Genomic DNA, 17,650 nt, shown 5'->3' with positions numbered 1-17,650 from the left:
CCTTTTGTGCCCACCTGTTACGTGCTGCACTTTTCTTCGTTCACTGGCAAGCAGTTTGTCAAGAAAGGTTAAGACAGAATAATTGCCTGTTATTAAAACTGAGAAATGTAAGAAGCTGTCTAAGTGAAAATGCATATGTATGAATTCAGACTGCTCTTAGGATAATGGAATGATGTATTTGAGACTTGTGGAAGAATAGCATTTCAACATTATGTGCATTGATACAAATATTAAAGCCAAAGCCCTAACCAGTTAAATGGTTCCATAGACATTGTGTCTGATCACATTATAGCGAAGTAAATAAAAATTGTTTGCATGCTTAGTTCTTAATGTTTTGGACTTTTTGAGGCAGAGGCATTGTGAATTATCTTTTGAAAAACAGAATGCCCTCTTGCAGACCTTTTATATTGTTTAATAAATATACAATCTTGCCTGCAAAGCTGTTGCACGGAAAAAACGTCTTTCCAGTGCCCAAACTTCACTGCCTTGTTGCTGTTGAAATGCAATGTGCTGTCCCTTTCCCCCCGCTAGCCCACTTGTTCAGGTAATGGGTGCCACGAGAAGTGTGGCCACGTGGTCCTTGGATAGTGTTCCAAATAGTATTCTGCTGTTTGTTCAGACTGTCCTTACTAAGCTATTAAAGACTTGCCTACCATGTTGCTGTAAGGCTGAGAGGCTTTACCTACGGAGTACTACCAACACTTGTAATTTGACTTCTTGATTATTAAAGCCTTTCTAAATTCTCCAAGGGACAGAAACGGAGATGGACAAACTCCTCTCAGCTTGATTCAGAATCTGTTTTTGTGATTCAGAAGTCGTACTGAAAGATGCTACGGGCCTGTTGAAGGTGCCACTGACTGCAAATCTGACCGGGAGAATAATTTTTTCTGGGAATCGCAGTGGGAGTGTAATACAGCCTAATAGTACACGTTGAACAAACCTGTATATTTAGTATGAATTTCTGAAACAACTCCTAATGGAAGAAGATCAGACACAATCAGACACAGTGAGCGTCCTTTCTACAGCAAAGACATACACCTGATCGTTAAACTGGTTTGAAAAGACAGTAAACCTTATTCCTGAGGGAACAACAGAGCGCTAACAAATCATATGCAAAGTACTAGATGTGGGTAAAGCTGCCACAATTTCTAAAGGAATGTTCTAAAAAACATTCATAATCGTAATTTGGGATGGAATTTGATTTATCCCTGACTTCCAAAAATCAGCATTGTTAGCCTGAATATTGAACAACCAGAACCTTTTGAAAGGTGGTCATATGACTTAGAGATGATGATGATGATGATGAGTTTTGTGGAAAGGTGTGTGTCAATATATTCCTCTTGTCCTTCAAAACCGCATCTTCCCAAACTCAGGTATTGAAGTACAACAGACATATATCCATTTGCTGAGCTAAATGTTACGCTATTTGAGGGCCGCTGGTAATTCCAATTCCCACTTACAACAAATATTTAGCTTTAAACTGGTGAGTAACCATCTGGGACATAAATGACCTTCCCATTAGTTTCAAAAGAGCCACTTTTATATACCAAATAATTATATCTGCTCGTCTTAGAGCCGGCCTCCGGAGCTCTGAGGTCCTTGGTGTGCCAGAAATGCTGACTGAGCTTTGTTCATTTGTGTTTGACCAGGCTCAATTAATCCACGACAGAAACACCGCGGCCCACTCCACCGGGATGGTTAAATCTCACACCGCTATTGCGACACCTGAAAAAGTACAGATGACATGGACCAAAGAGAAACTTATATCTGAGAAGCACAAAAATAAAGAAACAAGTCTGGCCAGCTACAAGGATATCTTCAACATGAAACCGTAAGTCAGTTTAATAAATATAGCAAGCTAATTATAGTTAGTACATGAAGAAGAAATCCGTAAAACTGCGCAACCAGTTAGACACCTATAGCAACATGGCTCTCTGCTGAAGGTGGAAATTTGTATATTTTGTTGCACATTATATAAATAATTGTTACTATGCACAACCAGAAATTCCATCTTGCAGTTGTTTCCGGGAACCTGCCTTCTCCACCTTCCATGCACACACAGATCGGGTGGAAATGGTATTCAAGGAAGAAAACGATAAGAGCTCTTTAAAATAAAGACTTTTCTCAGCGGGTTAACCCTCAATTAAAGAACACTTCACTTCTTTTGAGATATTTGCCTCTTCGCCTCAATAAGGAGCTAGAAAAAAGGGGACTATAGATCAACCTTTCTTCCTTTCTTAAAAAAGAATCCTACCGTCTTTGCGACGGGCTTTAACCCAAGGCAGGGAGTGGGTGCTCCTCCGTTTGCTAAGTGCTTAGGAATGGCGGGCTGCAGAGATGGGCCAAGAGCTCCAGCTGCCGCGTTACCTTTCCCCAACACGAGCTCTTGCAGCAGTCTGCTGACATGGCTCTTGCGTTGACTGCTGAGCAGTTCTGCCTGAGTGCCCAGGTGTGCAGGAAAAGCTCTGCCTGTTCTCCCTTTTCCCAGCAGCCGTGCATTAACCCTTATGCTGACATTGGTCTTCAGGCACATCCACCTTAAAGTATAAACTGACACTCTCTGCGGGAAAGAATTTTCTGTCCTGCATTTTTTAGGCCGCAAGAGCTCTTTAATTCAAGGAATGACTCCCAAGGTTCCCAGCACTTTAGCACACTTGGAAAGGAATGAGAAGTTTCTGAGGCCTCTCCTAGAAGCAGTGAAGGGCTCCTTGTGGTTTCTTCCCATAAATTTCAAAATGTTAGGCTTGCTCGTGAAAGTAAAGATCGGAATAATCACAGTACTTTTCAGAGCAAATGTACAGTGGTGTGGCGGACCTCCCTAGGTTTTCCTGTGCATGTTTCATGTGAAGAAATCAACATACCCTTCCCTGTATTTTATTTATTTATTTATTTGTTTGTTTGTTTGGAGTTTTTGTATGCCGTCCCATTCGCATAAGCCTCGGGACGGCTTCCAACATAATAAATAAGCACTCATATAAATAGATACATATAAAATCTGAATTCACCCTGGCCATAAAAATTTAAAACCAATAAATAATGTTAACAATTATTAAAGTATTGTTTAAATATAAAGGTCTTGGCCTGGTGCCGAAAAACAATTAATGACGGCGCCAGGCGGACCTCTCTGGGGAGCGCATTCCATAAGTGGGGTGCCACCGAAGAGAAAGCTTTCTTCTGGGCACTTACCCTCCGAATATCTTTCACAGAGGGAAAGCTCCAGCCTCTTTTTGCTGGCATCAGTGATCATTCCTATAATGAATTGCAACAGGTGATTCACTTTGGGCATACCTGGGAAGGGGCTAACACTCGTTCTGCAGAAATCCAAGACTTCTTCCGAGCAGCAGAAATGAATGCAAGCTGAGCAAGGCAATTTCAGGACAAGGGATACACCTGGATCGCAGAGCAGAACTAGCCGTGGGTCCCAGCTGTGGACGGGCATGCTTGAAAGCTGCCCCACGTGACTTTAAGTCGTTCCCACCCTAAAACCCAGATGATCAGCATAAAAGGAAATATTGAATTCCTTTCCAGAGTAATGATAAGTTACTCTTGTTAACAAGGACAGCTTACCAGCCCTCTGTGGTCACTCTCCAAAATTTAACAGTAAGGAAATGGCAGTGATGGGGAGATTGTGTAGTCACCAGTTAACTGCCTTCTGAATGGGCTGAATATTCAAGCACTCTGTCGGATTTACAAAATGTAGAATCACCATATAACTAAGGGGAAAAAACACCAAAGGCAATGCAAGAACACAGAGGGCTAAAACTCCCAGCATTTTTTTGAAAAAACTATTTCTAAAGGGGATTTTTTTGGTGAAAATAAATATAAAATTACACACTAAACAGACACTCACCTAATTTTGCAACCCCTATGATTAATATCTGCAGCTTGAATAGTCTTACACAGAAAATATTACGACCATTGAGGGATAAAAATACCAGAATAAATCACAAATTTTCAACCAGAGCTGAAGTTTGGTGGAGGTTGTTTTTCCCCTAAGTAATATTTTCAGCAGGAATCGAGGGTTGTTATTTTTTTAAACTCTTGATTTACTTTCCATTTTTCATTGACGTCAGCAGGCGCATCAATGTGCCAGTCCTTTCAAAAGTAGACTTAGTTTTAATCAGGAAAGCTATTTTCACACTGGTAGAGTTTCACGTTGTGTGTCATATGGAAATCGGCCATGAGAGAGCAGGCCTGGCAGTTTCCTTCCGCCAGTGGCACCTACCACCTGTGGAATTGGAGGTTTACCACTTCCAGGAGTAACCTGTTTCTGGAAAGGGTGGGCCAGCAGAGTTTGCACAAGGAAGCCATGATGTAGGTGGACACAATGACACATTCTCCACTGCCGTTCATTGTGATGCTATTATCTCAACGGCAATAGAAGTTCCAGGAACAGACATTTGTATAACCACTAGATGGTGGTGTAAACTTAGTAATCCGTGCCCAGAATGACAGCATGGGAATATGACTGAATGTCATTTGTTCTTGCATATTGAAAAAAACAAGGGAACAATTGTGATTATGTATGCAAAACTAAGATGAAACTGTTCGGGCTTCTTAGATTTATCTGCAGTACATGGGACGTTTGAAGCATTTGTGTTAATATAAACTATGCTTTTAATGTAAATGCATTAAGTCATCCCTTAGTTACACTGCCATAAATACGGTTTGTCACATAAATTAGAACAGTCAGCGTTTTCTAGCTGTCTGTAGAAGGAAAGGTGGAAATGGGTTGTGCTGTTTTGCAAAGCAGCTGGTTGATTTAGCAGTTACGTTGCATGTCATTCTCAAAGGTTTCCTATACTGTAATGGGAAAGAGTTGTGTTTGGTTAGGAAAATTAGCAGTAAAGGAGCAATGGAAATGTGCTTCCTTAAAGGCCTCAATAGGTTCTGCACTGGCCTAAGGCCGCCACATTGTGGACTGTGGGTTCACGCATCTGTATGCATCTCCATTCTGGCCTGGCCTGCTGACCTGTCTGTCTCAGAAAACTTCTTGGACCTGCTCCCATGGCCCCACAGCCAACGATGGTTGTTCAACCCTCACTGAAACCATGCTCACCAGTGTTACATGGCAAGATAACTCCAGCTGACCGATCGAATATGCAGTTTGGCTGCTGCTTACTGTAGGCTGAAGAACCTGTGATGAGACACAACGTGTTATCAGAAGCTAGTTGGTGGCTGGGTTCACACAATGCCTCAAATGCGGGTTGTTACTGAACCATGGCTTGAACTGTGTTGTGTGAACCCAACCATGCTAACAAGCCATGGTTTGTTTAACCATGAATAATCCACAGTGGTCAACCCAACAACCACCTTTAGCTCTCGTTCACACCATTAACAAACCATGGTTTGTTAGTGCTGTTGGATTCTTGGAATGCTGCAATTCAGGTTCCAGTGACAATGTATACTTAGCCCATACTCCATACCACCTAAATGGGAGGGGGGGAATCCTCCGTTGGATTAGTTTAAACCAGACTAAATCACTGCATAACTGTTGTGTGCCTGAATTTGAGCATGGTGACCAAAATACTGCTCCGAGGCCTTTTATTGCTGGCTAGTAAGAGAGCTGATGTGGTCAGATTTTGCTTTCCTGAAAGGAGGCAAACTGCTCGCCTGAATTAAGGGGGGTGGGTCTTCCCCCCCCCCGCCCCCCACTCCTTGACTGATGAACACCAGTCTGAAAAAATGGAGGGTTTAGGGTGGATCAGTGGTAGGCAACTTGGGAGCTGTAGACCAAAAACTCTGGCAAGATCTCGAAACACAAATGCACCATAGATCCTGCTTTTCAAAAAAAAAATCCCGTAATGCCTATCGATCGCAAATGAATAAAATGTTGTGGGACAAATACACGTATAGTATTGCTGTATTGGAAAAAATATGACACACCACGTTGTATTCGTGAAGTAATATATTTGCACGTTTGTTTCCTTTCCATGTAGAGAATGGGGAAATCTGTAAGTGAACTTTGATTTAATTTAGGTTGTTCTTCCTGCTTTTCTGTGCTTCATTGTTTAGCTGTTGTTGCATGTCTCCCTCGAATTAGCAGCTTCTACAGTTTTATTGTATTATTACGTTCTAGCATGTGAATGTAATGGCTTAGCCCTCCCATCCTATTTCCCTTTAATGTTTTCTCCTTCTTCAAAGTTAGCCCTCTCTATTATTTTTCCTTCTGCAGAGTAAATCACATTATGTGTCTCATAAAATGAAGGTCACCATTTGCCTATATAAAGCATTTGACATTTTCTTTATCAAAATCCCGGGGGTGTGATTTCCCACCCAATTATTTCAGTAACCAGATGTATAATAGATTCTGAATAAGCTACTGAAATAATGGCAAAGATCATGGCAATGACGTTAAGGCTGGTTTTTAAAAGAGAAATAATGCAATTTAGGCTGATGGATTTGTCAAGCCGTAACACAGTTCATTTTCTATTTGCTTCATTTGTGAAAATAGCACCGCCGTTTCTCATGCTGCCCAACTCCCCACCTGCGTTAAAAAGCAACAATCCTGGCAGATAATCTTGTCAAAAGACATCAAATACGGCGAGATGCATCATTGTCCCAGCAGATTGTTCAACTTCATGAAAATGGCAGTGGCACAAAATTTTCTGCTTGGGAACTTTTCCCGTCTTCCCCCTTTGAAGCCCTGCCAGAAGCTCAGGCCTGCCGTTTCTCATTCTTTGTTCAGTACCTCTGTCATTTTTCCCGATTTTCCCTGTGAGTCACCTTCTCCCTACACGAGAAGTCCTTCCACAGCGCTGATGTTCGCTCACATTTTTCAAAAAGCCTTTCTAGGGATCTGTCTACTGTAAACTTTGTACGGCAGCCGATTGGCAATGTGATATGCATTCTGAAGTAAGTTTTCTGCCCAAGAAGCTGCTTTACTGGATGCGAAAGATGCCACTGCATGGATCCAACAGCCTATATGCAGCGACGCACGTGCAAACTTTGCCTTGTTCTTGCATCCCCGCAGAAAAGCTTGTGCATGACATCCCTTGCCTTCTGGGAGGAGATGTGGTCCAGCTCGTTTCCATCTGTAATTTGCTGGATCACGAGCCGGTGTTTTAATGCAGGCCAGCACAGACCCTCTCGATGTATATCAAAGTTGAAGCTCTAATATCAGTCTCTAACCATAAAATCAAATGTGTCTCTACTCAGAGGTAAGCCCCATTGAGCTCATTGGGACTTACTTCCGAGTAATTGCGTACAAGATTGGAGCCTTGCAGACGTAACATAGCAAATTCAAAAAGGTAAGAGCAAGGATCAGAAATACATTCATTCTCACGATGTTGAACTACTCTGCCTTAATTGTCATTAATTCAAAAATTCTTATACTTGAAACTCTCTATTGATAATTTATCTTTGGGGGGATGCTTTTGTTTTTGGTGTGTTTCTATATCGCAACCCATTTCGTTCTTCTCATTCCAAATTAAATTGGGGGGGAGGGGTTCCAATTCAAAGGTTTTCTTAAAGGGCTTCCATCTAAATGAAGAAAAGTATGTTTACTTATTCAGGGGTGAAGATTTATCATCTTCACAGCCAGGAATTTGGAAACGCACATTGGCTGGTAACAAGTGCTTCCAGCTTTATACTTGAAGGGCAAATCTACCTCTTTAGTCAATTACTAAATAGCCACCTGGCAATCCTGTGCCACAAATTGGCATAGCAAAGGGTAATTCGCAGGGGAGAAATGGTGGGTAGGAGAGGGAGAGATGGACGGACGGACGGACGGACGGACAGACAGACACTTCTCCCCTGTCAGGTTCCAGCAGCTGCTCTCCAGAATCTTTGGTGGACATCTTTGCAATTCACCACAAAGGGAAAACCGAACACCTTAGAGGTGGTGCAGCTGCTATCATTCAAAAGATGGTTACCAACTTAAACTTTAGAAAGTCCTGCGGCTCCTGTTATTAGTGGTTCAGTTGACCAGAAAAGGACCTTCCATGCTCCTTTGTGTCTTTTACATGTAAAACACTTGAAAAAGAATAACACCACACATTAAATAGAGCAGTAATTCCAAAAGCCCACGTTTAATGGATGCCTTGAAGTGAAGGTGATCAAACATTAATGGGGTGACATTGTTATGACAAGGCTTGCAATAATCAGCACAAGAGTTGGCATCTTTTACTGAGAAAAGGGCTCCATAAAGAGCATCACAAGTGAGGAAGAGGAGTCTAAATGGGTAACTGTGCTCGCTCTCGCATCATCTTCTTTGAAACTCTAATGGAGTTTTGACATGTTCTCTCCAAACATTTTTTGTCTCGGTCTCTTAATGGGGGAGGCGTGCACAATTCTATTTTCCACGGGCGCTATCCAGCACTGCTGTCCTGCACACCCCAGCAACGCAAGGCTAGCATCGGCTGTCCCAGTCACACTGCTGACAACACGCGTCCACACACGTTTTCCCGGCGAGCGCGTCACGCCAGCAAGCACAGCAGGCGCTGCATTCAGGCTGGCTCATTCCAGGGCTACGGGACCCGTGTAAACAGAGCAGCAGTTCTGGATACTGCCCCTTGGTGAAAACCTCCCCGTGGAGAGAGCAGGGTTGCACAGCTGCACGTTGAGGAGAGAAACCAAGAGACCAAGAAATGCCGGTGACCTTCCAGCTGCAAGGGAATGAGAGGCATGAGGAGCTCCTTCGATTCCTGCTGATGTGGAAAGAAGCGTCATTTCTCCACCCCCTCAGCAGTGTTCTCAGGGAGAGGAACTTAGCGAGCGGGACCGGCGTAATTTTCAGGGCCCAGGGGAGATGGCGAGCAGGTTTGCACACAGTGGCAACTGCCGGGGGGCAATTGCAGTGTGTCCCACTGAGTGCCGGGCCGAGAGAGGTCAGGCTTGTGTTGATGGCACCCTTGCTTCCCATGCCTCCTTCCCATTCGGTCCCTCACCCTCTTTGACAGGCACGATCACAAACTGCGTCCAGCTGACCGCGGTCGTCCCACGGTCTCTGCTAAAGAGACGAGGCTCGCGCCCTGAGTGGAGAGGGCGAGGGGCAAGTCAGGCTCCCCGCCTCCTGCCCCAGGGAGCCCCGAAGCTGGGGGGCCTGATCTGCCCCACACCGCTGCTCAGGCGAAAGCCGCTCAGGCCGGTGAGGCGGGTTCTCGGCACTTGTCCGCAGAGCCCAGCTCCGCCTCTCCCTCCCGCTTGGACGAAGGCTGCTTGGGCAGGTGCTGGGAGCGCACCCAGGCTCAGGTGGGCCACTCTGGGAAGGAGCCCCCCCCTGCTGTGTCGAGGACCCAACAACTGCCCGAGGGGCTTCTTCCCCATAAGAGCGGGGAGGGGGCACGGTTTCCACATGGATGCCCCCCTCGCGGAGCATCCCGGCTGAGTTGACACTGCTGCCCCTCACTCTGATCTGGGAATGCTCCACTTGGTGGGGGAGCCAGGAGGGAGGGATATGGACCCACTGGGGTGGCCCTTTGCTGGAGCATCCATGCCAAGCAAGCTCCCAGGCCTTGCATGGGGAGCTGGGGGCCTACCCAGACGGGCTGCTCCAGCACTGCCGAGGTCACCAGAAGGTCCCTGGACAGCAGGTGGGAGAGTGGCCTCCAACCACCATGCCAGACAGGAGCACTGGTTAGCCGAGGCTCCAGGAAGTATGAGCGGGTCACCTGTTCTGGCTCTTTGCACGTGATGGAGGGTCTCAGCCACTCTTGGAAGACACAACACGCAGCCATGGATGGGAGAAGCCCTACAACCAACCGTTGTTTCCTGTTGTGGTTCACAACTACGATAAATTACAATGGTAAACCATGACAACTGGGTTTGGACAACATGACCACCCGTGATAGCCATCGATCAGCTTCTGGTGTCTTTGGAACCCATTCAGAAAGTCAGGCTCCCAGGATACCTGTGGCCAAGACTCTCACTTCAGGCCTTGAGTCAATGTCAGTGGATGCACCAGGTACCTCTGCCCTCTAAGAAATCGAGAGATTTTTTTGGTTATTTTTTTCAAAGCCAATATTTCTTTAAAAGTACTGGCATTTGACGGCACTGGATGGCGTTCAACCAGCACGAAAACAGCCTTGTTGCGTGGACATGGGACCAACTAGGAGAGAGGAGGTGGGTTGACATTAGTCTTTTGACTTTCCGGAAAGCACACGAAACAAGAACGAAACAACACTTTTGTGAAGATCAGTTGGACATCTTAGCCTCCTTTCCTTGACATGTGAGACTGTAAGCAAAACACTGCATCCCTTTGCGATTAAATTCGGTGTGTCACCAGAAGCTAGATAAATTTGCATCAGGGGCCAAATCCAGTCCATCAGGCTACTTGGCTATTCTTGCTTCAGAATTTGGGATCTAGACTAAGCACGACGCTGTGTTTTTGCCCCAGCGGGTTTTTCTGTTTTCCTTTTGCAAATGTTGATGGCAATAGCTGCTGATTACTAAGCATCCTCTACTGTATGGCTTAAGAAATTTTAGCTGCAGCAGTACCTTTTTCTTTCATTGTTATCAATAAGCTGTTCCCAACTGATGCATCTCTGGTTGTTCCTGTGTCGTAGGAACCAGTCCAATGTGAGAAGGATGCACACCGCAGTCAAGCTCAATGGAGTGGTGCTAAATAAGTCTCAACATGCTCAGCTGGTGTTACTGAATATGCCCGGACCGCCAAAAAATAGGCAAGGAGATGAAAACTGTATCCTTTTGTATGTGAGAGCGAGATTCTATAGATTGCATGAAGTCCACTGACTCATGTGTTTCTCCTTTCCATCTCCTGCATGAATTTGTCCCTCCTTTTACTAACTTCAAGTTTTTGAAATCGAGCTTGAAATCTTGGTTTTCCAACCATTAAAAGCAAGCCCTAGTTTGTGCTAGAACAGACCTAACATGACACCAAATTTAATATTCATGAAGAATCATAGAATAGTAATCAAGTCCACCCCCCTGCGGTTGCAGGACACCATGTTACACCGTCCCACTCAGATGGCTGCCCAGTTTCTTCTTGAGTGTCTCTAGTGCGGGAGAGCCCTCCACCTCTCCAGGCAGCTGGTCCCACTGTCCTGTTGCTCTGACAGTGAGTGGGGAAGCTTTTCCTGATGTCCAGCCTGAACCTGGGTTGTCGCAACTTGAATCGATTATTCCCTGTCCTGCACTCTGGTATCATTGAGAAGAGATCTTGACCTTCCTCTTTGTGGCAGCCTTTGAGGTACTTAAGGAGGGATATCATGTCCCCACAAGAGAGGAAGAGGTGGAGGAAATGTCAGCGGCTGCTGTGGCTGCAATATCGGCACCTTTCTTTCTGCCCTGGACCTTTTCAAAGGTCCCATTTTTCATTTTGTGCTCACTCCTCCACCTTCACATCAACCTAGTGGAAGTAGGGAATAGTCCCACAATGGACCCAGTGACCTAGGGCTGTCCCACACTGGAGGCACGCAAGATGCAACTGCATGGCCATCCGAGAGGGATGGTCCTGCTTGGAGCCCTGCATTGAGGAGGAGGTTGGACCCAGTGGTCCTTCCAGTTCTGCTGTTTTATGAATCTACGAATAGACATTTCATTTGATCACTTGTGTTACCTCCCTAAGGATTAGACCCTCTTCTATTGCACGTCTTCAACCCTTGACTTCCTCGCCCTTCAGACATGGAGTTTCTGGAAGTCTTGACAGAAGGCCTGAACAGAGTGCTTTTGGTGCGAGGAGGCGGCCGCGAAGTCATCACCATTTACTCTTGATCGTTTCACCGGATGCACAGCTATTGCAGTAGCAACAACTGTTTCTGGATTCGAATGCGGGACTTTGGAAAAAGTTGGCCATGAAGGACTTTGGGCTGGCCTCTTCTTATTTCTCGCAGACAGAATCGAATCCAACAGTTGAAACGTTTCCCCCCAAAATTATGTAAGCAAAATTGTTTCCTACATAGATTTGTCTAACATTTGTCTTTACTGAAGAACTGTACGATAGACCTTTATATTTTTCTAATGTAGAAAACTGGGAGACTTTTGTTGTTCTTGGGATGAGGGCGGGCCTGGAGGGCCATTCTTTTTGCACATAATTCTTAAATATGGTAAATGGAATATCTGCTATTTTTGACATAGGAACAAACATTTACGTTTTTAGCACTTTTTATAATGATGGCTTCAAAGAAAATAGAAAAAAGAATGGGTTTCCCGGATCATTTTTGGCGAGTCTGGTGTGCTTATTTTGTACTTAGTGATGCTGCTGCATTGTAAGCAGGTTTTGTTTCCATATCCAGTCCGGCTGGTTCTGTGTTCATATTCATCCACCAATCCGTGAGTTGTCTGGCATTGTATTTTAATTAAAGATTGCTGGTTGAATAATTGTGCGGAAGTGGCATTTGTGAGTTTCACTTACATACAGTGGTCTCGGCTTGACATGTTTGCAGTACAAGGACACCGAAAAGAGATGATTTGGCCACTTACAAATAAACCAAATCAACCCAAGCAGGGATAGCCAATTCAAAATGGTGGCCAAATGCACCTGCCAGTTGGATGTCATGTGACCAGCCCCACGGCTTTCTCGAATACGAGGTGATGTGGAAGACGATAAAGATCTGGCGAAGAGATGTAATGAAGGTGCTTCTTGCTTGCTGGAGAGAAGTGACATTTGCCAGAAAACAAAATGGAAGGAGCGAGCCAATTCCCCTCAAAAGCAATACTGACCGGTCCTTATGGAAGACAGAATAAAGACATGAAATGGGTTGCTTCTGCTACGCTTGGCAGGCAGTCCAAGAGCGGCTGTGCTCAGCTTTGTTTCTCCCTGAAATCTCCATTTCCCGTGACTTAGCTAAATCGGTAGCTGGGTGCAATCAGCCCTGCCTCCCCATCAATAATCAATAGCATGATTTTTTAACTCCCCTGGCTGTTTGCCCTGCAGAGCATCCCTAAAAGCTTAATTACCTATTCCCAATCAATATTGAAAGGGTACCGCTTTAGTGGGGTGCAGCAATGGATTTTTTTTTTAAATCGTGAAAATGTTCCTACGAAATGCTGATTGCATTTCAGGACTTTTAAGATTATTTATGGTGCAAAGGACACAAGGTGACAATACCGAGGAATTACCATCAATTGGTTTTATGCATAGCTGAAATGATCATGAGTAGTAGTGAAAATCTGGGAAATGTTGAAGCTATAAGGAAAACGAGGTTTTTCCCCTTTTTTAAACCACTGAAATGTGAAGGAAAATGCAAATATATGCAGACCCAAACTACTTATATCTAATCGTTTCCTATTACTGTAAGAAATGCCTTGGGTTGATGCCAAATTTTTGCACACTTCAGGAAGATACATGATGATGATGATGATGATGATGATGATGATGATGATGATTAGAACATTTCTACATTAATTGGGTCTCCTCCAAGTATCACTAAATCTAGAAACAACTCTTGTTATAACAAGAGGTCCTATTTTATTCATAACAAAGTTTATAACAGGTATAAGACAGAAAGAAACTGTACTGTTATAAACTTTGTTATGAATAAAATTAAATAAAATGTGTACACACGCATGTGCTCAAAAAGTAGAGCCCATTGAGTTCAATGGAACTTCATGCCTGGTAAATGTATATAGCAGGGGTCTCAAACTCGTGGCCCGCAGGCCAATTGCTGGGATGGGCAGGGCACGGGGGAGGGGCCCCGCGGCCTTCAAAGCGCCAGCGGTGCCCGGGCCGGCTGCAGGATGAGCGGCCCACCACCACCGCTGGGGTGGAATACTTGATGCGGCCCAGCCTCACCCAGACTCTACTTCCAGTGGCCCCCAAGTAAGTTGAGTTTGAGACTCCTGGTATATAGGATAGCATCCTTAAATTACAAATTAAGGTAAAGGTAAAGGTTTCCCCTTGGCGTTACGTCCAGTCATGCCTGACTCTTGGGGGCGGTGCTCATCTCTGTTTCCTGCCCTAGGGAGCCAGCGTTTGTCTGCAGACAGTCTCCGTGGTCGTGTGGCCGGCATGACTAAACGCCGAGGTGCACGGAACGCTGTTCCCTGCCCACCAAAGTGGCACCTTTTCATCTACCTGCATTTGCATGCTTTCGAACTGCAAGGTTGGCAGGAGCTGGGACGGTGCAACGGGAGCTCACCCCATTGTGCAGATTCAAACCGGCAACCTTTTGATCAACCAGCCCAGCAGCACAGCGGTTTAAACCACAGTGCCACCTGCAGTCCAGAAATTGTAAATTAGTTCTTACCTATTAAACCAATAGTCATTAATACAGTTGGCATTAGGGAGAGAGCTGCAAGATGTTCCCCCATGGTAGCTTTTTGCTAGCTGGCACATGGGGAAAATAAAATGTTAAAACAGAAGCCAGCAAGTAAATGGGAAGGTTATATTGCTTGGTTTTAGAGTAACTAAGCTCAGCATTCTCCTAGAGAATATTCAGCAGTGAACGTCTCCGTGAAACAGTAGACATTTCCTGGCCCGTTCTGGGAGAGCAGCAAATGTGGGAGCCGCACCTGGTGGAGATCCAAAACTGGGAACCTTTGGGATATTCAGGGTGGCCTGACACTTTGATGATGATACACATGCAGAGGGCAATGCACACCTTCCGAAGCTTTCCAAATCAGCAGCGTGGAGGACAGCATAGATGTCATTTTTCATGTATGGATGTGTCTTCCAGTCCATCTCCACTAGACGAGCACCGAGACCGGGCTCAAAGGAGTGGGATGGAGACCAGCTGGTCCCACAACAGCCCGACTGGGTGTATTTGCAGCCAAACACTCAACTTCTATCCCGTTTTCCCATTCCTGCAGGAAGGGTCCTGGAGAGAGCAGTGGGAAATTCATCTCTGTGCTTGTTTCTGTGTTAATGTATTCCTGGTGTTTATGAATTTCGGCGCTCTGAGCATTTTTTTTTTTTTACCATTGACATCAGTGTGATTGTTTTCATGCAGTAGATGACTGGTGGTTCATCTACGAACCTTTGCTCATGAACAGTTTCAATTTGCTGCATGGCAATTAATGGTTGGGATGCGGATATGCAAAAGTTGATTACTCCAAGCATTTCACATCAATGTTATGGCTCACAAGTTTTTATCACAGAATGAGGAACTGGCAATTTCTTGTTGTTCTTGTTTATTTTTGTGACGTTGCAGTGACTGTTACAATCCAGTCATTTGGGATTTTCTAATTACTTATTGATTACCGATAACGTATTTCACAACTGAAGTCAAGCCGTGCTCCAGATTATTCCAGGAACATTTGAGAGCTGTTCTCCCAAGTGACCTTCATGGAGGCCTGGAGACACGTCCACCGCCACGGACTCCTCAAATCCCTTGCTTTAGAAAGCTTAATCTAGCAATTTCTCACGAGGAATTGGCTGCTTTGTTCCATATACTTTGCACAAAGTTTTGCCAGCTGTGTTTTGTCGGCTCGCTTTGCTTAGCCTCGGAAAGGAATTGTGGGTGGTAGGAGCGTTTGAACCACCCTCCCCAAAAAGAGGCAGTGGATCCAAAGCCATGGCGCAACTCCCCGGTGACCTGACTGCAAAGGGCGGCGTGATTCGATCTGCGAGTGCCTGCAGGAGCGGGACCTGTAAGTACTTGCATGGTTGGCAGCCAGTGTGATCATGCTGGGAGCTTGGGACAGCTCTGTAAATGGAGTCCCTGCACCACTCAGATTTGGCAGTATGGCCCTTGGTGGAAGCTACATTGTGTTCCTGATCCTGGGTCCAATCCTGCCTGTCCTTGACCATGCCTTGACCCCCACCTGCTCCTGACTTGATCCTCCCCTCTCGTCTGCCCCCCCCCCCGCCAGCTACCTCTTCCTTGTCTTCACTGTTCTCACCTTGGCCTCTCACCTTGCTTCGCCTTGCTGGTGTCCTGCTTCAGCTTGTCTCTGGAGCTCACCTTGGCCTCTGGCTCCCCTACCTTTTGCCTTTGGCTCCAACGCTTTCCAGCACACCTGATCTGCTGCCCTACCAGGCAACACCTGCCATCCATGTCCCAGTGATTCCATCCCAGGAACATCCCCGGGACACTCCTGCAAACCTGTGTGAAGACAGACCCGCTTGGTCAGTTCATCACCCAAGGACTGCAGAATGTTCTGAGTCACCAAGCAACTGGGAAATAAACCAGGCAAATGAAGAGGTTTATGACAGGGCTGGCTAACTGAGATGTTCTTCCAGAGTGGCATGGAAATTCTGTCCCTGTGGCTCAATCCTACACAACTTAGGTAAGTCCCGTAAGGCAGAACCTTGTGGGCCAACCCGCCCAGCATCCATGGCTTGATGCTGGCACAGGTTAAGACTGCAAATTTTGGCCACTCATTGCTGGAACAGCAAGATCGGGGATGATAATCTATGGAATGCGCTCCCCAGAGAGGTCTGCCTGGCGCCGTCGTTATTTGTTTTTCGGCGCCAGGTGAAGACCTTTTTATTCAAACGTCATTTTAATTGCTAATATTATTTGCTTAATTCTTTGGCCAAGGCGACTTATTTTATAATGTTAATGTGTTTTATATTTTTAGTTTTATATTTTAATTATATTTTAATTGTTGTTTTGTAAGCTGCCCCGAGGCTTCGGCGAATGGGGCGGCATAGAAATTTTTAAATAAATAAATAAATAAAATAAGAGCAATTGGCCGTGTTCAGTAACGACGACTCAGAACCGTTTTGGGCAGAATGTACCTAGACTGAAGTGGCCGAATTCTGAGCAGGGTCTCACTGCTGGTGAGTCAAAATCGTGTGATGCTTCCCGTGTTCCTTGCAAATCTTGTGTGCACAGTACATTAGCGCAGCAGTGGGGAAGGCTCCCAAGGAAGACCTCTCCCTGACGTGCTGCATGCGGGGAGCATTAACAATAATAGCAACAACTGCAAATTGATGCCAATAAGCGGTTTGTATCCTTATAACCCCGTTTTCCTCTGCTTCCTGCTCCAATACACATTTCAGCCTTCAGTGGAAGGTGCCCAGATGAGTCATGAGCTTGGTCTCTGAACACACAAGGTTTTGCTGGCAGGTTCAGGTAAGGGGGCTTTTGGGGTCAGGAGAGGACTTAAAGGCGAGTCACACTACTTTCTAACACCCTGATGGACATTTTGGACACCATGGTCTGGTTGGCCTTAATGTTTAGGAGTAATCTTCAGTAGGACTCCAGCTGACCCAAGTCGGCAGATCAGACTTGCAAACTATTCAGCTTGTAGTTACATTTATCTACTGATGAGGGTTGTGTGGTAAAAAACAGACTGCCCTCTTGGATAATCCCAATTCCATGCTTTAGCGGAATTCTGTGACTTTATACATTATGAGAGTTGAGCTGATCGGCAGTGTCTCATTTTGCATAGCTCCGATTTTGCTGCTCTTTCCCTATTAGGCACTGGAAGCCCTGTTCAGCCACATCCTTGCCTTCTGGGGATCTTGCAGCCTTGCCTACTTGCATTTAAGCAGAGCTGCAAGGACAAGAAATAGGAAAGGAAGAGAAGAAAACTGACTGGCTGGAAGATTTAATTCCCCGTGAACATCACTGTACCCTACATTTTCCCCACACTCCATATTTATAAAGCTTGTTACAATACTGTACACAGTTACCTGACTGTAAGACTGACTGGCTGTGGGATTTACTTCTAAGGAGACATCCAAATGCATTGCCAATACATCGCCAATTCAATCAATGACCGAAGCGAGCCTTGGGTTGAAAATATTCCTTGAGCACAAGTGAACCATGTCCTGTTTAGCTGGTGAGGTTCCGCCTAAGAG

The 17,650-nt window shown here is 45.3% G+C and overlaps 1 protein-coding gene across 11 annotated transcripts in view; it reads left to right on the top strand.

The window, feature by feature from the left end:
• The window catches only part of SLC12A7 (solute carrier family 12 member 7), a 100,785-nt gene extending 88,505 nt beyond the window's left edge, over positions 1 to 12,280 (top strand). For 8 of the 11 annotated variants that reach the window (XM_044442978.1, XM_044442975.1, XM_044442976.1 and 5 more), the window contains 4 exons: positions 1,650 to 1,831; positions 5,940 to 5,954; positions 10,506 to 10,639; positions 11,582 to 12,280. In XM_044442978.1, coding sequence (XP_044298913.1) covers positions 1,650 to 1,831; positions 5,940 to 5,954; positions 10,506 to 10,639; positions 11,582 to 11,673 — 423 coding nt within the window. In that variant the 3' untranslated portion in view covers positions 11,674 to 12,280. The remainder of the gene's footprint in view (positions 1 to 1,649; positions 1,832 to 5,939; positions 5,955 to 10,505; positions 10,640 to 11,581) is intronic. The other 3 variants (XM_044442984.1, XM_044442977.1, XM_044442974.1) reach the window with 1 other exon arrangement.
• The last annotated feature ends 5,370 nt before the right edge of the window (positions 12,281 to 17,650 follow it).

This window comes from Varanus komodoensis, unplaced genomic scaffold (assembly GCF_004798865.1).
Source record: "Varanus komodoensis strain SLA01 unplaced genomic scaffold, ASM479886v1 scaffold40, whole genome shotgun sequence".
Taxonomy (NCBI): Eukaryota; Metazoa; Chordata; class Lepidosauria; order Squamata; family Varanidae; genus Varanus; species Varanus komodoensis.
Note: the sequence above shows the minus strand (reverse complement) of the source record. Positions and strands in the feature narration are given on the sequence as shown.